At 31.8% G+C, this 25112-nt stretch overlaps 1 protein-coding gene across 8 annotated transcripts in view; it reads left to right on the top strand.

The window, feature by feature from the left end:
* LOC110110256 (polycomb group protein EMF2B) overlaps positions 1-23374 on the top strand; it is an 81063-nt gene extending 57689 nt beyond the window's left edge. For 6 of the 8 annotated variants that reach the window (XM_028697962.1, XM_028697961.1, XM_028697963.1 and 3 more), the window contains 12 exons: positions 1518-1582; positions 10678-10730; positions 10838-10891; positions 10974-11033; positions 14139-14185; positions 14298-14500; positions 14581-14875; positions 15032-15080; positions 20642-20725; positions 21005-21084; positions 21544-21633; positions 22983-23374. In XM_028697962.1, the coding sequence (XP_028553795.1) occupies positions 1518-1582; positions 10678-10730; positions 10838-10891; positions 10974-11033; positions 14139-14185; positions 14298-14500; positions 14581-14875; positions 15032-15080; positions 20642-20725; positions 21005-21084; positions 21544-21633; positions 22983-23103 (1201 nt within the window). In that variant the 3' untranslated portion in view covers positions 23104-23374. The remainder of the gene's footprint in view (positions 1-1517; positions 1583-10677; positions 10731-10837; positions 10892-10973; positions 11034-14138; positions 14186-14297; positions 14501-14580; positions 14876-15031; positions 15081-20641; positions 20726-21004; positions 21085-21543; positions 21634-22982) is intronic. The other 2 variants (XM_028697960.1, XM_028697959.1) reach the window with 2 other exon arrangements.
* The last annotated feature ends 1738 nt before the right edge of the window (positions 23375-25112 follow it).

Here is a 25112-nt window from a genome sequence, read left to right as displayed (position 1 = left end):
ATTATAGGTTTTCTTAAGATCATGCGGAACAAAAAAATATCTTACGAAGTCTTGTCACCTGCTGTTTCTCCATTGTCTTCTACCATGTGCTGTACGGTCATGATAGTCATACGCCAAAAATTGCTTGCTACAATGTGCTGCACCAGTACTTAAATATAGATAGCAAGAATTGTGATTGTGGATTGAAAAATGGTGGAAGAAAACAAGATGGGATGGAACCATTGTTGGAAATTGTGTTTTTCCTTAGTTTATGGTAGTGCTTTACTCGTGGATTCGTTTTTTGATTTGATTGTAATAAAGCAACTTTTAATTAAGCTAAACCATCTCATTTGTCGGCTTAGCAGCCACACTAGCAATCTTTTCGCTAGTCTGTCAAAAATGATGCAGTTACGTTGGTGAACTGTTTCCATTGAGTGGTTGAGATTCAGGGGTCCATCATTATGATTTATCATTGCTCATATAGTTTTCTTTCGGATCTAGATCAGTTTGTCATTGCCCTACTATAGACTTTTTAAGCCGCTCCTCATGAGGAGCACAACATACATGAGATTCATCTGTGGTGGACGCTCACCATGGCCGTTGTTGATCTGGTTTACAACATCCCGCCATGGTTATAGTTTGCTATGAAGCTAGCAATCACATGAAGTTGCTGGTGCAGTTCAAGTGCAACATCAAACAAAAACTTTTGTGGTTTTTAATTATTCTTAAATTTCCTGTATGTTTTAATTTTTTTCCTTCATAGTAAGATTTATTAGAAATTATCTTTCTTTATTAGATTTAAACGAGAATTTCACTTTTAACAGGACACAATGGAGAAAAATGATTCATGTAGCTGACCCCATATAGTGGGATAAAAGCTTGATGTTGTTGTTGTTGTAGTAAGATTTATTGGTTTATATTATATAGTTTGTAATAAATTTATAATAATATCGGTGAGATTGACCACCTATTTTAATTGATCAGTAGTTTGGAAGGGACTTTTCTTTAGTTGCTGATTGTTTTATTTATAGTGGGATCTATGATGAAAGGAGTTGTTTGCTGTTCTATCTGAATTGTCGAACAAAGAGTATGATAAATCCTTACCTTTATAATATTGAATTTTTTGTTGAAAACTTAACATCTCTTTCATTAATCTCGTGCATAATATGCATCAAGTATGAGCAAGGGTAATAGTAGATTTAACTATGCATATGTCATATGTAAAACGTCTATATTGAGCTTGACTTGCTCTCTATATTGCAGGTAGATGTTTGCTATGCCTTATCACGATGTTTTTTGCCGCTCCCTTCTTTTACTTTTTAATATATGTGCTTCAGTCATTCCATTATGTTTTTGTCCAAGAGTGCTGCAACATTTGTGATTTTCTAGCATGCCTAGTCAATTTTTATTTCAATTGTTTCGTATTAGTTTGCAAGTAAAATGCGAATGTAGATTATTTTATGCCATATTTTTTAGTTTTGTTTTCTATATAGAGACCAAGCTCTTCATTGATCAGCTTGCCTATGCCAATTTTGTAGGTTGAGATCTGGCAATGTCCTCTTTAATTATAGGTACTATAACAACAAGCTGCAAAAAACTGAAGGTACGGACTGTTTGTGTTTTCTCTCTCTTTTTTTATTGTAATTTGTGTTGGTTGGAGTCAGCATTTGTCCATAGTTATCATAAGTACCCATCCATACACTAAAGTTGGCATGATATTGTTTTGATGAAAATTTTTGCTTACTGGCTCATAAGGCTATATGTTATGATATTTTGGCTCCGTTTGCACATAAGGATGGATGGAATCACACTGATATACGGATTTGACCATGAAGAGCTGCTTGATAACGTGCTACAACGAAGGAGAGTACAATCAAATGATCATTTTACAAATGATTAAAACAACTACTAAGGTTATTGAGCCATATGCTTAGAAACAAATATTGTGTGGTGTTTTTGCACAAGCGCTGCAACTATAATTTATGTCATCTATACAACCCAGCCAAAAAAGGTGGGCAAGTACATAGAGCAAGGAAAATATATTTTGCCAATGCTAGGATTGATGGACATATGGATTGGACTTGTAGGTGTTAGCTAAAAGATTGCATTTTATATTTTGGACTACATTTTGTTAGAAATTTTGCAATACATATTTTCCACCTTTACAAGGGCTCAAGAAGATTGTTGGGTCATGTCGCTATGAAAAAAGTGTGCATAGTATGGTTTGCAAGGCATTTTGGTTGCAATTTCCACCAAGGAAGATGGGTACTATGGTGCAAAATATCTAAGTGATGACATCCTATCTATGTTGCAACGATACGGATACGGCGACACGAATACGAGACATGTAAATTCTTAAAAATACATGATACGGGTACGACACGAACACGACATTATAATTTATAAATCATACATAAAATTAAGAAAACAATCAAAACATAATATTTGAAATTACAAAAAAGAATGACAACAACATCATTTGTAGCCTTGTAGCTTATAATATCAAAATACAAGTACGCATTAAATGTCTAGTACAATAACAAAAGCATAAACATAAATTATCTGGCACATGAAGTTTCAACTGTTCAATAGAAGGAATAATATGATCAACTTCTTTAGTGGTTTGTCTTTGAACTTCTATATCATCTTCAATAAATATCATAGCTTCTAATTCAGGCTCATCAAATGAAAGATTAGTAATTTATAATATTCCCATATCATCAAGAGACTCAAATCCATCTCGGAAATGAGAGGACCTTGCTCGCAATTGCGGAAGCAAATATGACACGTCTTTTTTGGATTTCTTTTTGTTTTTCAATGGACACACATATCAGATACGCATGTCCTTTTGAAATTAAATAGTATTTTAATTGGATACGACTTTGGCGTATCCGTCACGTATCGTTGGCGTATCGGAGGCGTATCCGTGTATCGGATACATCACGCCTTCATAAATAGGTGTTTCGGTGCAAAATAGCATCCTATCGATGCCATGAAAGGTGGGCTCAATATCTATCACACCCTACCTCGTCCCTTCCAAATAACGCAGGGTACAACAAAGAAAATTATATAATTCCTAAACATTCATAAAACAAATATTTTCAACCATATTCATGCCACTTAAAATATAAACATTCAATTTTCTTCATACACTTCATATATATATATATATAAAATTACAGATTAACTAATCATCTAAAAGTATTTTCGTAACAATTCACGTATCTCTGCTCTGAACTCATCTCATACTACCATAAAACCAAACATAATTTTAAAATTTACCCGAGTCTAGTCAGCTTCCACCTTATCTCTGCCCTTTCTTATAACACCAGCCAGAATAAAATCTGGTAAGCTACGAGGCTCAAAAATATATGAAAGTCTAATACCGTATTCAAGTATATGAAACACAATACTTGTGTATCAACAAGTGGAAGTGAGAATTGCATGTAATCATTAGAGGTCGCTACGAGGCTCCTGAGGTCACACTGCTTTTATCGCCCATCGGCTTCATATCATATCGAGGCCGCATAACCTCTACTAGGTCTCACTGCCCATTAGGGTCATATTGCCCTATTCACCTATCACCTAATATGACACATTCTCAAGATTTTCTGATCATTTCATTTTTCCTTCCAACCTGTGTGACATAGTGCTAAAATAAGCATGATATGAAAAGTAGATATAAGTCTTTCACAGTGCTAAAATAAGCATGCATGGGTCTTCACGTGCAAGTGTTAGAAAAAGATGCATGTATAATATCAATATGCTCTAGAGGCAACTCCCAGCAACCTAAAGGAAGGGTGCATGATTGATATTTGCCAGCCTTTGATCAACAGAGATAAAAATGCGAACACTTGTGAGCTTCAGTCGACATGATTGAGTCTAATTCATTGTACTAAAATAGGCATGCATGGGCCTTCACGTGCATGTGTTAGAATTAGATTAGGGGTGTAAGTGAGCCGAGCTGGCTCGAGCTCGACTCGTTTATGGGCTCGCGAGTCGAGCTTATCAAGCTCACCAGTCGAGCTTGAGCTCGAGTTCGAGCTTGTTTAGTAAACGAACTCGAGTTCGAGCTTGACGAAGCTCAGCTCGTGAACTCGCGAGCCGGTTCGAATTAGTGTTTAATTTTTTTTAAATCAAATATTCTAAAAAAATAAATCAAATATTCAACAACAGCTTATTAAAAATATTTTAAAACATCAATATCAATAAATGCTAATAAATGAAAAGAAGCTTTTGAATTATAAAATAATAAAACGTTTTTGAAAAAATAATATATATAATCTAAAAGCTGCAGCATTTTTCTTTTCAAATAAATGCTAAAGGCGGGAAAGTGAAACGGGCGATTTCCCAAAAAAAAAATAAAAAATAAACAGGCGGTAAAATCAAATGCAGGCGGGAAAGTGACGATTGAAAACGAGCAACTCGCGAGCAGCTCGATAAGCTCGATATAGTGTCGCGAGTCGAACTCGAGCTCGACTTTTGAGCTCGACTCGAGCTCGAGAGCTCGAGTTCGAGCTGGGTATTTGACTTGCGAGTTGAGCTCGAACACCCCCTAACTCGAGCTCAACTCGACTCGTTTACACCCCTAAATTAGATACATGTATAATATCAATATGTTATATAGGTAGCTACCATCACAATAAAGAAAGATATGCATTATTGGTATTTTCACCTTTGATCTCTGGGCAGAAAAAAGTGAACTCTTTTGAGCCTCAGTCATCATGACAGAGGTCAAAAAAGAAAAAAAATGATAATAGAAGAAAGAAGCGGCGATAAGAATTTTGTTGAAGAATCACCTAAAAAAAGCCTCACACATTATTTTAAAGTGCTTCACCATCTTTGAGGGATTATAATTTTAGAAATTCTGAATTCAAATTCTTATATATTTCCTAATTTCTATTTATATCAACTTGAGCTTTATAACTTCAAAACCTTCTCCCTTTCATGGCATGTGTTGTATGAGACTAATGGAAAGGGTAGTTATGGCGAACTTTGTATATGCAATATGATACTAATGGAATGAGTAACCATAGTGAAAAGTCTATTAATTATTAATTTAATTGTGTAAATAGCCAAAAAAAACTTTATCATACAATAACACCAACAACATCAAGCCTTTATTCCACTACGTGAGGTCGGCTACATGAATCTTTTTTCTCCATTGTGTCTTATTAAGAGTCAAATTCTCATTTAAACGTAATAAAGAAGGGTAATTTCTAATACTTTAATTCTAATCTTTTTATCCACCTCTACCTTTCTTAATATAAGTCATATCTAATGCATATACTCTCATAGACATGTCATCAAAAGACTGATGTTTTATATGACAAAGCCATCTGGGATGGCTTTCTAATCTTATCTGCGATTAGAGCTACTTTAACCTTTTCATGTATACACTCATTTCACATTTTATCTCTAAAGTAAAGAAACTCATCCACCTGAGCATCCTCATCTCTACAGCACTTAACTTTATTTTGTGCTTCTCTTTTAATAATCATCATTATGTTCCATAAAGCATTGTAGATCTCACCATTATCTTATAGAATTTTTCCTTAAGTTTGGTGGATACTTTTCTATCTCACAACAGGCCCGATGCATTACTCCACTTCAACCATCCAATTTGCCTTGTACTAATAATATTCCCATCTATTTCACCATTACTTTGAACAATAGACTCAAGATATCTAAAATATGTACTATTTTCAATGACTTGATCACTCAAAGTCACAAAACCCCACTAGATTTATTACTGTTAAAATTATACTCCGTATTTTCGGTGTTAGATCTACTTAAACAAAAACTTTTAAACTCTAAGGTTGACCTCCATAATTTAAATTTTCCTTCATACTTGTCAATGAAAAATGGTGTACCACGGCGCAAAGTTCATTGTGGAGTAATGGTACATAGCGCATGGTGCGGCGCGCACTATTTTGAACACGGTCCAAAATAAAAAATAATTATAAAAATCATTATATGGATCTTATTTTATAGTATTAATCGAATTGGGTAAGGCTTAGTTGAATATGTTGTGTTCCAAAGTCAAAACCATTAAAAAGAGCTTTAAGTTTGTCCTAAATTTCTACTAAAGAAATTCCTAAAACTATTTTAAATAAAGTCTAAGAAAGTCTAAAAAAATTATTTTGATCATACCAATTAATTTTAAAATTAATTATTACATTATTTCAGAAATTAAAATATATAAATACTAAAAATTATTTATAATTATATTAAAAAATCGATAAAATTCAAATTGCGTGCGTTGTGCGCTATTGCGCACACGTGGCACAAATGGCACGTGTCAATTTGAACATGTGCACCGCGCCATGCAGCTGGTGCCTTAGGTGCGCCATGCCATGCACCATGGCGCGCCATTTTATGCCATTGACAAGTGGGTTTTCTTTTAACTCTAGTCTTATCAACAAGAAGAATATCATTAGCAAAAAGCATAAACCATGTTATATCTTCTTGCAAATATCTCATAAGAATATCCATGACTTAAGAAAATAGATATGAAGCTTAAAGCTGATCTTTGATGTAATCAAACCGAAATAGGAAAAAACTTGATCAAATCACCATGTGTTTGAACACAAGTAACATCTTCTGCAGACATATCCTTAATGGCTTAAAAATAAACACTATTAGCTCCTTTTTTTACCTAAAATTCTCTATAACACTTCTCTTAGAATTTTATTATGTTCTTCCTCTAAATCAATTAATATCATATATGGATCCTCATTCTCTCTATACTTCTATATCCAACCTCTTATTAAATGTATATCTTCATATTAGACCTACCTAGGATGAATCCATGGTTTAAAATTGTGCGATATGAGGCTCGCCTTGAGGCCTGCCTTTGCGCAATTCCAGTAAAAAATGCCTCGATGCTTACGCCTCAAGTCTTTTTTATGAGGCTTGCGCCTCAACTTGGTTGAGGCCCGCCTTGAGACCCGCCTCGCCACATTGGCATGAGGCTTACGCCTCACGCTATATATATTAAAACTTATATAAATCTTGAAGTAAATGCCCGACATTGGACTCTATAGGAGAGAAGGAAGGGGAGAGAGCCGTTCATGATAATGATGATTGAAATGAAGAACCCCTTAGTGATGACAGTGCTGATGACTTATGAGTTCTTATGTGATATGTCATTGCTATTTATTTTTGGAAATTGGAATTATATGTTAATGAAAAGATTATTGGGATTTGGGAAATATAGAATTTTGAGTTGAACTGCATTTCATGTTGTCTTATTATTGGGATATTTTGATTTCACTTCATATCTTATGCTTTTTTATGTTTTATATTATTCATCCATTAGTATATAAAAAATTTATCATTTTATGATTACTCAATCTTTTGATTTTGAGGCTTACGCCTCAAAACGCCTTGAGGCTTACGCCTCGCCTCACGAATGAAAAACGCCTCAATACCCGAATACGCAATTTTAAACATTGGATGAATCTAAGTTGATTTTGAGAAATATTAGTATCACGTCGTAAACTATGCTCAATTCATCTCTCCCATAGTTTTATTATATGACCCATTAACTTAATTCCTCTATAATTCACAAACTCTTGTGCATTACCTTTATTCTTAAAAATATGAACTAGCACACTCTTTCTCCACTCATTTGACATCTTTTTAGTCTTCAAAATAATATTAAATGGTTTTAGTAAGCCAGAAAATTTCATCACCTTGTAAGTATTTCCACACCTCTATTGGAATATCATCAGGTTCAACTATTTTTTCATATCTCATTTTGTTTAAAGCCCTCTCTAACTTTGATTTTACTAATACATCGATAAAAATAAAAATTTCTATTTTCATTTAATGTGTTAAGGTTACTAAAGATAACCGTATTCTCACAATTTTCATTGAAAAGCTTATCGAAATATCTCACGCACCTATGTTGAATATTCTTTTTTAATAAAAACATTTTTTTGATATTCATCCTTAATGCACTTCAGTTGAACTTTGCTTGACTAACTAATACATATATCTTTCGCCTTTTTTAGTATTTAATATGTTATATGAATCATTAAATACTAAATTCTTTGCATGACATATTGCTTTCTTAGACTTTTTATGGGCCCCTTTATTTCATTCCTAATTTTATGAGATTTTAGCTCTAAACCAAATTTTATAACAAAACTTCTTATTTTAATATTTCTTGCAGATTTTGATTCCACTTTCACTATTTTAAATAGGAGTTTTTTCTTTTGATACTCTAAGCACATATTTTATAACATTCATAATATCACTTGCTAATTTTTTTCACATAACATTAGTTTTCTCATTTTATAATTATTAGTCAAGTTTTATGCTGGCTGTCAACTACCTAATGCAACCCTCCATTTTTCTTCTCCATGACTTAGGACCTAACAATGGAAGTGTTAAGGTGTTGTAGAGATCAGGATGCTTAGGTGGATGAGTGGCTGCACTCATAGATATAGGATACGAAATGAGCATATACATGAAAAGGTTGGAGTTGCTTTAGTGGAAGATAAGATTAGAGAGAGCTGTCTTAGATGGTTTGGTCACTTAAAACGATGGCTTTCCGATGATCCAATTAGAAAAGTAGATATGTTAAATTTGACTTATGTTAAGAAGTTAGAGGTAGACTTAAAAAAGACTTGGTTAGAAAATATTAGAAATGACATTAATTTACTAGATTTAAATGACAATTTAATTTTTAATGGGGCACAATGGATAAAAGGTTCATGTAGCTGACCCCACATAGTGGGAGAAAGTCTTGATGTTGTTGCTGTAACATTGTCTTCATCATACATAAATTAAATCTTGAGATCTTGAACGTTATTATAAAAAATAATATTTTTTTTAGCATTCTTTAAATACTCCATCTAATTTTAGGATAACACTTTATTTTTTATATTCTACTCCATTCATCTTAAAATTCAAAATTAATGAACAGTATTAAGTACATAAATTTTAACGCGGAATGACTTTACAATCCTTGCAATTTAAATGATTTATTTTTTTCTTCTAAATGAATAATCAATTTGAGTTTTATTATATCCATCATTATAAATGATGAAAATGCTCATCTTTTTTATTAATAAAGGTATTAGCAATTACAAAATCATAAGCTAGAAACAAATCTAATGTGGTCCATCACCTTTATTAGTCGCTACACCCATAGCCACTATGAATGCTATTAAAATCTTCTATCACTCTACCAGCATGTCCTTTTAAATCTTTACGAATAAAAACTCTTTTTTCTAGCGATATTTTTGTATTAGTTCTTGTATATCATTTTAAAATTTTAATTTGAACACATTCATATCTACTTGAGGGAGTATAAGTACTTAAAATATTAATAATCTTAGCATCAATAACAATTCTTAAAGCTATAATTCTATCTCTAATTCTATTAATTTTTATAACATTATCTTTTAAACTCTTAACTATTATCACACCTACACCATTTCTATTATGACTACTACCTAAATACTAGAATTTAAATCTTAAACTAATCTTTTTAATTTTTTGAATGCATATAATATTATCTTTCTATGAATCATAATATCTATTAATTTCATTAATTTGTCTGTAAGAGAACCTTATTCTAAATTCCTATCTTAATTCCAGTTTCATGGATGAACTTCTTTGCCCACATTCATCCATGATGTGGGGACCCTTGCTTATTTAACACCTGACTACGACATGATAAAAGAACACTTCATGAAACATAAAAATAAAAAAAAAAGGGCTTACAATCTTGGTTCGATTAGTCAGAAGAGCCAAAATTGGCCTAAAGCCTTGAATATAAGAATTGTGTAGAATTGTGTAACAAACTTCTAGTAAAAAATTATGTGATTTTGATGAGAAAAGAGCAAAATATGCTCAACATAGTGAGAGGGATCCTGATCTTGATTTGTGTGCAATTTACACCACTTAAAATTCGAATCAACTTAAGAAAATTGAAGTTGTAGGAGATCATGTCATGCATCCACCCATAAAAAAAATCACGGGATTTTAATAAATATGGGGAAAACATGCACATATGACCGAAAGTTTTGATACGGTCATTAGATTTGCATGTAATTCAACACGATCGGAGTTGGAATTGACTTGAATGGTTAAGGTGAACACTAATGGGAATGAGTTGCAAATCCACCAAATAAAAAGTCATGTGATTCTGATGAAAGCTAAGGGAGGTATTCTCAGTTCTTATTTAGGCCTTTTGCAATTTTGATTGATATGGATGAGCTTTTGTACGGATAATGACATATCAATCTGCATTGCTTTCAGGGGGTGTAGAAGTGGACTTCCTCTTGGTATTAAACTAATTTGATTGACCTAGATATTGGCTCGATGTGATATTGAATCGTGGCTTATATATTGAGCTACACAGTAATTATCTTTCTTATTTTTGGACGTCTTTTAAAACTACCCCAACTACTCTTTCTATTAAGTTCTTGAATTCTCAGAAATTTTGCGTGCTAGAGGTGACCCAATTTTCGAGGTATTCAATTATGCCTTAAATGTTGGAATTTAAAAAAATGAAACCTTATATCTTGACATTTGTTTTCTCACAAGTCTTTGGATCTTTACTTGTTTCAGTAATCATACCTTTGTTTCACATGAAAAAAAAATCTCAGTTATTCTTTTTTTTTAGAAGTTGTCTACCTTATTTCTTGTATTTAACTGAGCTACACGGTTTCCTGTAAACAGTTACTGAGGATTTCTCCTGTCCATTTTGCTTGGTGCAATGTGCAAGCTTCAAGGTTTGCTTTCTTAACATTGTATATATATCATCATTACTTTTAAAACATAGATGGACCTTCGGGATGCAACTTTTCATTCTAACGTTCAAAATTTCCTTTTTTTGCAGGGTCTTAGGTATCACTTGTGTACATGTCACGACTTATTCAATTTTGAATTCTGGGTTGGTAAACTTCTAGCATCTTCACTTATACCATAAAATTTCAGATTATTTGATGATTTTGAGGAATCAATGACCGTTGCAGGTAACTGAGGAGTATCAAGCTGTAAATGTTTCAGTTAGGACTGATGTTTCACGGTCCGAGGTTGGTGATGCATCTTAAATTGATACTTTTGGTTTATGCTGCCATAAAATCAGGTTTAGAAGCTCATTATCATTGTTAGCATTATCACCATTTTTTTGGGTTAGCTTATGCATTTAGATGTACGCATTAATTATACCGCTCCACCATCTGATTTCAAGGCTTGTCAACATCATTATCAACTGTTTGAGGCTATATACATAAATGGGCTCTAATTATGGTTTACATGAATATATTTTGGACAATATTTGGAGTCTCATACATTTCTAGTTCACACTATTTTGTGAAATAATAAGAAAGTGAGCTTGGATCAATTTTTAGGTTGCCTCCATGGTAACCTCGATACCACATGTTTTAATTAGAAATAAGCTCACTGCATTGTAGGGATAAACTGCGCACATCATCCCCTCTGGACTTCACATTGGTAGTAGTTATATGCATTTAAAACGCCCTTCATTTATATTGCAAGATATTGCCTGATTATTTGTGCAACGGCATCTTTGTGTTTTTTCCATCATCGATCACTTTCATTGGAAAATGCTTTCTTGTATTTTTTACTTAGTTTAACTAGTTTTGAAGAGTATTACTATAGCTGAATAAAGTTATAAAAGTCTCTTTCATCTTGATTTAAGATATTTTAATAAGTACACTTAAATCTAACTTCTTTCAAATACTTTTTTTTTCACAAAAAAAAATGTTCTATACCTGGATTATGAATTATCATTTTATGACTTATTTTTTGTTTTAAATTCAAGGTCAAAGAATAACAATTAGCTTTGCTTAAGAGTGAGGGAGTGTTAAATTTAAAGTCTATTCGTTGGCATGTCATTGCGTGTTTTGTATTGAATAACTTAAAATGTTGGGTCAAGATTTTCTTAGGTTAGCAAAATAGGGATTATGTATTGATGGTGATTAATATGCACTTGGTTATATTTCGTTTTAATTCTTATTGTTGCAGAAGAATGTTTTCTCAACATGCTTGTATGGTTAACGACTGAGAACCTAGAAGTTATGTTATATAATTTTCATCTTTCAAATTAGCATAAAATTACAAATGCTGATAAGCTTAATATGGTTATATATGCAAGTTCAAATCAGTTTAAAGCATCTGAATTATAGATGAGTGAATTAGAAGATATAATTATCATTTCAACGAAAAACATGAGATGATAAAATTTACATTGGTTTCAAAGTTTAAACAAGAAGATTATCAACATGGTCATTACAATCAAAGTCTGTAACATTCAAATTCGAAAGTTGCATTCACTCATGTAAACTGAAAGGTAGAAAAGTTTTCAACAAGTTTATTTTGTAGTAGGACCTTCAAATAAATATTATTATGTAATGCTGGTATGCAGCATTCAAAATACATATTATACTGTATGCTAACACGGTATTTTTTTCAAAATTTCATAGTTTTGGTTGGATGCTGAAAACTGAAGTTTTTTCAATAATTCTTTTGCATGTGTACTATACATGTCTAATATTCAAATGGCTAAGGAATATTTGCTGAATTATGCATGAGCAAGTCATGGATGTGTGCATGGGCCAACTAAGTAACAATGACCACTAAGAATATCTTTGAAAAGTAGCTGAAGAATTGCTTGAAACTAATTTATATGTGCGATTCTAAGTGCAATGATAGGGTCTTGATGGGGGGGGGGTCTTTACTAAGATATTGTATCAATCAAATTGGAGGGCTTAGGCTTTTTAAGTATAGAGGAATTAGTTGCACGTTGAACGATGAGCAGAAATTGATTATTTATTCAACTACTTAATGTTTTTTTCCTACTTTCTTGCTACAAAATTGTTTCAGTGAGGGGGGGGGGAGGGCTTAGACTTTTTAAGTATAGAGAAATTAGTTGCACGTTGAACGATGAGTAGAAATTGATTATTTATTCAACTACTTAATGAGTCGACACAATTTTTTTTCCTACTTTCTTGCTACAAAATTGTTTCAGTGAGGGGGGGGGGGGGTTCATTACTAAGATATTCAATCAATCAAATTGGAGGGCTTAGGCTTTCTTACTACAAAATAGTTTCAGTATATGCAAGTGAGCTTCTTATTTCTGTGCTTGTAGTTTTCTTATCATTATCATGTTTTCGGCATTGTGCTTCATAGGTACGTCATTTTTCTCACCTGTGGTTGCAATGACTGTACTGAAACAACTGTCTTTGAAGAAAATCATGTTACTGTTTCAGTCCAAAGGTTGTCTGAGCGTATTCTTTTTGATCCATGCGCCTATAGCTATGCTAATCTTAAGTCACATACTACAGTAGATGAAATCCCATTCTTTAGGTTTAATAATTCGTTTATGATTGCTAGCAGAACGAAGGAAAAAGAATATGACAAGCCAAAAATTGAGGTGCAATTGCAAGATAGGATACCCATACTTTTCCTTGAGTTCTTCAACAAATATTGCATTCTTCAATTGGATAATTCATGTTAAGATTTGTAGCGGAATGAAGGCATGGGATTGGACATTTCAAATGTTGAGGTGCAATTACAAGATATAGGATAGCCAGACTTTTTCTGGATGATTTCAACAATTAATTGAAAGTTCGTGCTATCATGATGGACTAAACTGTTTTGATCAAAGAATAGCAATTTTTATGGAATCTGACTTAGGCCTTAATTCTCTATGTTCCAATAAAATTCTGTTCATTCATGCGAGGAAGTGGACTTGAGCTACTGATGTGTTGAGAATCTTTGCATCTATGACTATGAGGCATCAACATATTGTGGGCTGTCATTTTTCCTGTGTTGGTTTAGTTTGTTGATTAATATCCCTTTTTTTTTCTAAAGAACTAGGAGTTTAGAAACAACAAATTTTCAGTGTAATAAACATCGCTGATTATGACTTAGTATGTTGTTTTAAAATGGACAGAAATATTCCTCGCTTTATATTGCTTATGAATGTGTTGTTTGTTTATGGAAATTGTTGTTTTCTGGTCTTTAGAGAAAGAGCTCTTGTTCTGCCTTAACGTTTTTTTGCTTAGTCTTGTAAATGTAAAGAAGACTGGTTGATTTAGCTGGTATTTAGTTTAGAGTGAATATTTTAGTAACCTTCTTGAGTTAACTCTTTTTATGTTGGAATTTGATATTAGGCCCTCTTAGATGGAGTTGATCCAAGGTTGCAGACGTTCTTTTACTGGTAATGTTATTTGTACTATTTTATATTTTGGCAAAAAGTGGGCATGTTCCAAACTTATATGGTTATTTCAAGCACATCTACATAGTTTACGGTCCTATCCATTTAATGGCAGCTCAAAATTTAGGAGGCGAAGGCGATTGAAAAACCTCGCTCAGAATATAAATCATATCCATCCTCATGTTGTGGAGCTAGATTCTCCCGAAGGGGCAATGGAAGGTTCCGAGGATGGTTATTTGCAAAAAGGCATGGACTTATCTTCTTCTTGTAGACCCATTTCATATCCTGGTTTTGCAGAGCTTCCAAATGGATTTAGTGGTTTGTATCATTTTGTCATTGATTCCATTCTTTGCTTTCAATCAGTATACTTAAGCAGTCTACATAATATTATGCATCAGATGGAAGCTCTTACAAAGTAGATGAAAAGGTTGAAAAATCTTTGTATGGGGAAGCTCAGTTGCTGTCAACAAGGCAGAAATCTGAAAGCTATGGTTCGGAGAATCACCATGTTGTAGAGTGTACAGAACGTATAACTTCCAGTCCTGATACTGCCACATTCTGTGTGGCTACTGCTCAGGCTTCTACAAGTAATGACTGCACTCATCCATTGTCTGGAGGCAACTCATTACCCTCTTCAATGTTGCAATTTGCAAAGACTCGCAGACTTTCTGTCGAACGAGCTGATCCTAGAAGGTAGTTATCCTTATGCCATATTTTCTTAAGATTTCTGATTCCTTTACACACCTTGCTATGTATTGCTGTCCTGATTCACCCATCAACATTTTCTCATTATGATTCATTTTATATATTGTAAATCATAATCAGTTGATAATAGTGTTTATTTTGCAGTAGGGCATTGCTAACAAAGCGTCAATTTTTTCATTCACATCGAGCTCAGGTGATACTCTATCCTATTTGTGATATGCTACGTATTTATTATTATTATTATTATTATTATTATTATTATTATTATTATTATTATTTATTATTATTGCTTTTTATTTCATATTCTGTCTTGTGCCATCTCATTCCTGTTTGAATACCATAGCAGAAAGATTTTTTTAATTGATTATAAGTATGGCATAAGATCAATTACAAACTCATGAATTCCATACAGAGAGCAGTTTAAACTTGGCTTGTAAGACTAATTTGAACTTGAGCTCTCAATCCTTGGAACCAAATAGCATACCTTCCTGAGGCAGAGCTCGTTTACTGCAGCAGGAAGGACTGCTAAAAAATTGGAATATGGAAGAAGCGAATAAGATGAAAAAACTCCTTGGATCATTAGTGAAAGTCAAGAACTATCATAATTGGCCTTATCAAGAACTATCAATGATCTCAACATTCATGCAAGTAACTCTGTTATAAATAAATACCACTCTATGATAAGGATAAAATTTTCCTTATCCTTATTTTCTAAAATAAGAATGAGATTATCCTTATCTTTATTCTATTTAGTCTAATAAAAATTAACGAAATTAAGTAAAGTTATACCTAAATTCTTAAGCATTGTAAACCTTGAAAATTGGTTTGAATTAGCTCTTTTGTAGCATGCCTTGTGATTGGTCCATGAGAAACTAGATTTTTGTGGGTTGGTTTGATTGAATAATCAACCAAAATAGATGGTGTTCTATCAATTCTTCTGGGGCCATTTCAGGCTTTTCTTTCCATCTAATCGTGAATCTGTGCCCAATTTTTTTCAAGCATAACTTCATCTAAATTGATATGCTCAACATTAAAGTAGGTAGGTGCAACAGGAGTGATGAAATTAATAGAAACAAGTATAATAGAAATCTCTCTTGTAGAAGAATTAACATGTAAATCTCGACGTTATAAAGTTCCTTTATAAGAAATTATATCTTTAATATTGAAAGTATGATTTATAAATTTATCCAGAGACAATTCTAAAAAATTAGATTTAGAACCAATCTTCTTTACTTAATCCAAAAGGAACAAATAACTTATCAAGGAACTTTGGACTCTTTTATACCTTCAGGTAGTCTTTGTGCAGGTGGAACTTCTGTTAGTGTGATGGCTAACTTTTATTCAAACACAATCTTTTAAATAGAAAACATCTTCGTTGACTGAATTTCAACATTTTATTTATAAAATATACTATTTTGAATGTTGGAAGAAAGAATAGTGAGCAGAGGGTTATGATTGAAAAGGTTGAGCAAGCAATAGGACAATCCTGATCTTGGATCTAAGAAGGAAATCAGTTTTTTGAGCTTAAAGTTTGCTTGTTGAAAGGTAGCTTTTTCAAAGAGGAGAAGATTGAGAGAGTGATAAAATGAGAGAGAGAAAGATTGAATGTTTTGTGATTTTACATATGCAAAGGTGTCATTCCATTAAAGTGGAAGGTACAAAATGGTAAAGTTTTTCCAATTGTTCTCTTTATTTTTTTTCAAAACCCGACCCAATGATTTGAATTAACGAGGTGAGAAAAAACATTCGAATGGATTTGTTAAATTTTATTCATTAACATTAACTAATAACAATTACTTCCAACATACCGAGCCACTAAAACTCCAACATTCATTAAAAAAAATTTTATTACCATTGAAAGTAAATATTTCTCTATTTGTAGTTCGACATTAACAATAAATAGATTCTTTGTCCAATCATTTAATTCTTGATAACTTATCTTCAACACCTTAATCACAACAATGATGAGTTATTGCCACTCAATAGATAATCATATTTAAAAATTACAGTAATATAATGAAAACTCTTAAATCAATATGTATTCTAGTTAAAATAAATTTTCATAATCAGTTGGTAATTCATTATATTCAATAATGTCCATACAAGAGTTTTAAAGTCTTTTTTTATAAATAATCATATCATATTAAATTTTAATCTCTCATTTCTTATATCATACAATAGTCATAGGAGCCATCGTCTAAATTGTGCCATTTGAAGTACTGCCTTTTTCTTTCACTTTTTCAATACATTTCCCAATTTATGTGTGCGGGGTCTTGGCATCCTTAGGTAGTTTCAGTAGTCAACATGCTTATGCAATTTTCTACCTAAATCATTTCATTTTTATTCTTCATAATTCATATTATTCTACATTTTTATATAATGAGCATTATATGACTTATTTTAAATAATGGAATCATGCTAGTAAATTCATGTTATATATTTCAACATAACCAATTGTTTATCACAAAGATAAATCATAAATAAATTTGTAATGATGATAAATTAGATAAACATTAATAATAAATTATGCATCAAGTTTAGAAGAAGAAAAATCATTATTAATTTTTTACTTGATTAATAATAAATGATGCATCTTTGTAGCACATAGTTTTTTGCTTCTCTTTGCATGGCCAACATTCTATGCCATAAAGTTGAAGGTTTCATCTTCATCTTTTAAACTTTTCCCGCAAAATTGAGGTGTATTTTTCTATCACACACCAGGCCCGACGCATTCCTCCACTTCAACCATCCAACTTGAATTCTACTAATAATAACCCCATCTATTTCACCATTTCTTAGAACGATAGACCCAAAGTCACAATTCCATAACTAGATCTATTACTACTAAAATTAAACTCAATGCATTTAGTTTTAAATCCACTTGTATGGAAATCTTTAGACTCTAAGGTTGACCTCCATATTTAAGTTTTCCTTCTACTCCCTCTCTAGTCTTATCAACGAAAAGAATATCATTAGCAAAATGCATACACCAAACTACATCCTCTTGCAAATGTCTAGTAAGAACAACCATAACTAAAGAAAAATGATATGAGCTTAAAGTTGATTCTTGATGTAATCCATTTGAAATAGGAAGAATACTTCGTCAAAGTATCTTTTGTTTGAACACAAGTAATAACAATTGCATACATTTTCTTAATAACTTGAATATAAGCATTAGTAACTCCTTTCCTTTCTAGAACTCTCCATTGCACTCATCTTGGAACTTTATCATATGCTTTCTCTAAATCAATAAATGTCATATGTTGATCCTTCTTAATCTCTTTGTATTTCTCCATCAAACCTCTTATCAAATGTATAGCTTCCATCGTAGATCTACTAAACATGAATTCAACCTTATTTTGTGACATTAGTATCAAGTTGTAACCTATGCTTAATTACTCTTTCCCATAATTTTAATGTATGACACATTAACTTAATTCCTCTAAAATTCACATGCTTTTAGCAGCTCTTATATTTTTTAAAAATAAGAATCGACGCACTTCTCTACTCATCTGACATCTTTTTAGTCTTCAAAATAATGTTAAAAAATATAGTAAGCCAAGAAATTTCTTAATCTCCTAATCATTTTTATAACTCTATTGGAATATCATTAGGTCCAACTGCTTTTCCACACTTTATTTTGTTTAATGCCTCTCCAACTTCGATTCTACTAATTCGACGACAAAAAAATCTCTATTTTCGTTTAGGGTACTAATGTTACTAAAATCATTTGTATTCCTTCAGAAGCTCTCTTTTGATTATCTAAGCACATACTTTGCTACCTTCTTAATATCACTGGCTATTTTTTCACTTATAACATTAACTTTCTCAATTGTACTTAATTAAAATTTAATTTTATTTTCAATAACCATAATAGATAACATTTTAAATGCTTACTTAACATAAATCTATATTTAATAATTAATAGGTTGCAGCCATTGAACCATGAGACTAATATCTAAGAAGAATATAATTGATTCATGTTGTCTTCAAATAAACCTCCTATCTAAAATTATTTCAATTTAATTGAAATTATTCTAATTTATTCTTGTATATATCACAATCTTAATATATATAAATATATAGTAAAATGTTGAAATTTTTTAAATATATTTCAAAATAAGAAAAATTTAATTTATAATTTCTTAATCAAATTTCTAAATTTATGTTTTAAATATTTCCTTCTTGTTGCATTTGAAAAATGCTAACTATCTATGCTTTATACAAAAAATATCCTAACAATTTTCTTTGAAACTGAGAACTAGGTTTAATGTTTTGGAAAGAAAAGAGAAACCCTCTGCCTCTTTTCCAATTAGTGGTGTAACTGGCTGTTAAAATATGAAATCCCTCATCCCTCTCTCTCTCTCTCTCTCTCTCTCTATCACGTGTAATGGCTACCAAATGAAACCCCTCTTGTGTTTCAAATAGGCAGAATACTTCGTCTTGATCTCCCCTCTCTCGATGTTAAATGGTGGAATCAAACATTTGGTGCAGCTGAACTGACAATAGACAATTCGATCATTTTATTTTATTTTCATTATTTTTTTAGGAATATTACAAATTTTCTTTCCAGTATCTCCTCACACACTATTTGAGGATTGCAGATTCTTTTTTTACGCTAATGAATGTCATCATCATTTTATAGTTTTATCACAAGAAGGGATAATAGGCCTGTTTGGCCACAATGCAATAAGTTTTCCTCTTGGTTGAGTTTGGGAAATGTGGGAGTCGCAATCAGTGATGCTCTGCTGTAAAAGATTGAAAAGACATCTCAAAGTTTGTGTTGGCAGTTGCGATTAGAGTCTGCCTGCTTGGAACTTTCTTATTCGATGTGGATTTCAATCATTTTAGGATTGGCTGCGATTGAAGGAGTGGACGTAAACAACTGCTATGATGACTGGGGTGTAATTTTGGTCGATTTGCTTTGATGGGAGAGGAGGATTGAAGGTAGAGGAAAAATAAATTTTTTGTTATGAGGGAGGGATTAGTAATTAAAAAAAAAAAACTAGAAGTTATCTTGTAACTACTCTAAATCTATTTCTTTCAAAATTTATGAGAGTTTTTAACAATGTGTGGGGATAAGTTCTCTATTCTTTTAAACGGATAATAGTCTAACTAATATATATCTATAAGTGGCCATGTGTGCTTGAATGTAAGTGCATGTTACTTAAGTCCAACCTTCTTCATATTCAGTTTGTCAAGGAAGTTAATCCATGTTTTTTTCAGTCTTGGTTGATTACTTTATTGATGGCTTGAGCTCCAGCCTATTATCATGCTACAATCAAGAAGTTGAAGCTTTTTTGCTTGCATTAAACTTGTTGATAGCTCTACTATCAGACAAGCAGCTTAGCATGTTCTTGCTGTCCATTCAAAAGAAAATTTTCCTTTCTAAACCTTTTTGAAGTTGTGCTCCATATGCAATAAAGGTTTGCATGTTATTAATCGATACCCACGATGTCTTAAGTTATGGAGTTATTTTTTTTTCATGTTCGAATATCTTATTTATTATATATATATATATATATATATATATATATATAAGCAAATTCTGGTGCTAATGAGATTCCATTCTGATTTGCTTGTTTAATTGATTTGTTTGCTACAAGAAGCGAGTTACGTCTTTATTTGTTACATTTTGCCCCCTTGTGAGATTCTTTTGTGTATGTCACCCGGTTATACTGATTTCGTTTCTTAAATTTGATGTTTCTAATAGAATGCCATCAACTTAACCTCTTATGTTTTTTGTCTTTAAAGCCAATGGCCTTGGAACAAGTGTTTTCTGATCATGACAGTGAAGATGAAGTTGATGACGACATTGCTGATTTTGAAGACAGGAGGGTATGATGCGATGTTTCTCATATCTAATTGTTTTATTTATCATGTCTACCTGCACTGTGGAAAGCTTATCTTATTTCTGTCTCCGTTTTCAGCTTCTTAACTATTATATGCCGTTTTATTTACACGCCACTACTGAAATTTATCAATTGACATTAGTATGTTTCTTTAAAAAAAAATTATCAAAATTATTTCTACGTCTACTCTGTACTATGATGGTTATTTTGATCCTTATAACCCTAGCGATCCATACTCTGATATTTTTCTGTTAACTATTAGCAGATGCTAGATGATTTTGTTGATGTAACAAAAGATGAAAAGCACATTATGCATCTATGGAATTCTTTTGTAAGGAAACAAAGGTAAGTTATGCATTATTGGCACCTTTTATACCTTTGCGCATTTAATTTGTTTCCTAGGATCTGCCTAGGAAATTATAATGTCGGCGCAGCTTCTGTTGTTTAACTTGGTGTAATGGGATGATTCTTGTCAACTTGTACCAACATTAGGATAATTGTGGTAGTTTGTTTTAAGAATTCATTTGCTTGCTTGTAAAAAGAAAACTTATTTTAGAAAATGATTCTATTTTCATTCATTTTCAATGTGAAAATTAAATTTTTTTACTTAGGCAAGAGTTTTGAGAATGTTTGAGTTTGAAACTAAGTTGTTTCTGATTTACCATACCTAACATAGGATTTTTTGTTTCCGAACTCAAACTAACACAATGACGGTAATAATACGAATGATACTTGCTTTCGCTTTTCAGTTATGAATGGTTGTCATATAGGCAGACAACTTACTTCCCTATTTTTCTATGGCAGAGTGTTGGCAGACGGTCATATCCCATGGGCCTGCGAGGCATTTACGCAGTTACACGGGCAAGATTTTGTTCAAACACCAGCTTTACTTTGGTAGACTTATTCCTACAGTTTTTATTTATTATTTTTTATTTATTATTTGATGTCAGCATTAAAATAATAAAGTTTTCGTGTCACTTTCGGGTCAATTTCGGGTTACTAGGTCAACCCGAACCCGACCCGATTTTTAAAACGGGTTGATTTGTTCAACCCGAATCCGACCCGTTTTGAGTTCGGGTTGACCCGAACCCTACCCGTTTCGGGTTCGGGTTGACCCGAACCCGACCCGATTTTTAAAACGGGTTGATTTGTTCAACCCAAACCCTACCCGTTTCGGGTTCGGGTTGACCCGAACCCGGATTTTTTCGGGTCGGGTTCGGGTCGTGTTTCGGGTCGTGTAAAAAATTGATATCCCTAATATTAACTCTTTGCCTTTCTTATTTATGCATGTGATTATGAATCCATACAACTTGTGGTGCTAATCTTTGAGTGGTTAAATTGAAAAAATGCCTTAGGAGTGAGTATACGATGGTGTGAAGGGAATTTCAATAAATTTATAATTAGGCCAACTTTATATTTGATTTTTAAGTATTGGGCTGTAAATAAGTCATAAAGAGAGAATTTGAGCATGATTAAAATGAGAATTTTAAGATGGACTGTAGTAGAACTTGGAATGATGATTGAGAAATTATAATGTGGATACGGAGATGCTTGGATAGACTTTGGTGATTTGGGAAGGTACAATAAAGGGTAGAATATGCACTGTTTAGATTTGTAGATAAAATTAACGTCAAAGAATTAGATAGAAAAGTTTGATCAAAAGCAACTTGTATAGGGGTTGCGTACGAAGTCTTTTGCACAATTTATTTAAAACCTCATTTAGCACTAAGTAGGAGTGAGTGAAAAATGAGGATTCATAAAATCAAACCCAAATATTTAGGCAAAATGATGACTAAAGAAGTAACTTGGTAACTACAGTATTATTGCAAACTTCACTTGTATAAAAAATAAAGTTTTCTTACCTCTAAGACACCTATAAATGTATATAATTTTAAATATTATATTTAAAGTTTCAAGTCATCCATCGTGATTCATCGAGAGCTCTTCTATGTTTAGATTTTGATTGATTTTGGAGTGTGTAATGGACAGTCCATATAATTAGTCATTTTGCAATTCTATAGAACCAATGCTTCTGAAATTAGTAGCAAACATAATATTTGTTATGATCAAAATAAATAGAATAAATCATGCGGATTATAAAGCTAACAAAAAGAATTTTTTCCAAAGGAGAGTGGGCTGTTGTCTTACTTTGATTGTTTTCTCACCACAATTCAGTTATAGATTCAAGGATTATTAAATAATTGCTATGTTGAAAATTGGCTCATAAATTTTTCCACTTCCAGGTGCTGGAGGTTGTTCATGATTAAACTGTGGAATCACAGCCTACTGGATTCTCGTACAATGAACAACTGTAACATAATTCTTGAGAAGTGTCAGAACCTAAACCCTAAATCTCAAGCCTAATTGACTGTGCCAATGCTTGCACCAACCTTTTCTTCCTTCACCAGAGTCATTAAAGCCTGGCCCCATTGAATCCTTGGGGTGGTCGTTCATTCGTGGCATTCTTTATACACATTGTGGACTGGTTGATATTGTTTTTCTTCATATAGATTCTGCTATTGTTTCCGTTCATAAAAGGTGGTGGAAAGGATGAATGCTACATACATTTGTATTATTGGAAGATGATCTATATTCTTTTTGTCCTAATTTAAATCCCATATCCAATTATTTTATTTTTGTTTTACCAACCTCATGAAATTGCTTTTTTCACATTGCAAGCCCAATATGCTCTCTGTTTTTTTTTTTTTTCATTAAAAATGGCTCCCCATTCTTTTTCTTAATCTTTCTTTGCTGTTTTTAATTTTTCATCTTATCTTTTATATTTTTGGGTGAAATCTTATTAGAGCATCTTAGATTATGTTATCTACATATAAAATTCATTTATTCATAAAATGAGCAAGTAATTTAAAAAAAAAAAAAAAGAATTTTAGCATATATTTATTTTGCAAATCTAATAAATTTTTGAAAGTATTATATATATACATTAATTTAAAATATATATTTTAGAGTATTGTTTTAAATCAATAAGTAAAACATTATTCATATAAACTAAGAGATACATTTTTAGTGAGTAAAATTTACATAACATTTGCAAGTGCTGAAGGAATTAATAGAATATTATAAAATCATCTTAAATATTTTTATCATTTAATTAAAGATAATTTGAACTTGTGTTTTATGCAATAGGTTATCTTTTTGTTGTCTTAATTCGAGTAATTTGTTTTAGTAAAATTTATATTATTCTTACATTCGGCTATACTTGTTAGTGTACGGGATAGGCTATAAGTACATTAATTTTGTTCACAAGGTAAATCATGGATTTAGTAGATTTTTATACTTAAAGTTGACTAGTGTGTTTGTTCATAGTATTACTAATTATCATTAAAGCTTTATTATTATTTTACTTAGGCTTCGTTTGGGACGGTTTTTTTACTGCTTTATAAAACAGAGTTTTAGTACAAAATTATTTATTTTTGTACTAAAATTCCTTTTTAGAAAGCAATAGAAAAGTCGTCCCAAACGAAACCTTAATTAAACATAATTTTTGAACCCCAATTCACCCTTCCTCTTAGGTTAGCATAGTCACCCAATAATTCAACTCAAACACCTATTTCCATGCCTTGAGCTCTCCAACATAAGAATTCACTACTCTCTGCTTTGGCCACTATAGATAGAAAGGCTTCTCTTTTTTATGGGTAATGGAGAAATCTTACACAACCTTTGTCAACTAGTCAACATTTTTTTTTAAGGAAAAAAACTACTATGAGATCTCACCAACTTAAAAATTCATTCAACAAAGGATCTCAAAACTCACCACCAAGCTCTTAAAATTCTCAAACGAAAAGCCTAAGCAAATGTCCCTCAAAGAACACATCATTTTCTAACTTTTTATGACAAATATTTTAAGGTTTTTTTTTTTTAATGGTATATATATTAATTACTCAAAAAATAAACCCTAAATTTTACTAATTTGAAAATTTTAAGCTGATTGTATAGTACGATTTGAAGCATAACATAGTGTAGTTAGTTCAAGTAGTTGAAATGTATAAAAATTCATGTATGTTTAATCATCCAATATGTCTCATGTCATAGTTTATGATTGGTCATGATATATAAGCCTTAATTGGATTCTTACTTTCTATAACTAAGGCTTCGTTTGGGACGGCTTTTTCATTGCTTTCTAAAACAGAGTTTTAGTACAAAAATAAAAAAATTTGTATTAGAACTCCGTTTTAGAAAGCAATAAAAAAGCTGTCCCAAACGAAGCTTAAATTAGATTAATTGATTAAGGTAATCACACAAAACTATTTATATATAATTAATCTAACTAAGAAAATGATTTCTAATAAAGAATTAATTTAAAATTAGGCATTATTACATATTATAATTTGTAACGTAAAATATATTTTTTA

This window comes from Dendrobium catenatum, unplaced genomic scaffold (assembly GCF_001605985.2).
Source record: "Dendrobium catenatum unplaced genomic scaffold, ASM160598v2 fragScaff_scaffold_1022, whole genome shotgun sequence".
Taxonomy (NCBI): Eukaryota; Viridiplantae; Streptophyta; class Magnoliopsida; order Asparagales; family Orchidaceae; genus Dendrobium; species Dendrobium catenatum.
This window is presented reverse-complemented; position numbering and strand designations above follow the sequence as displayed.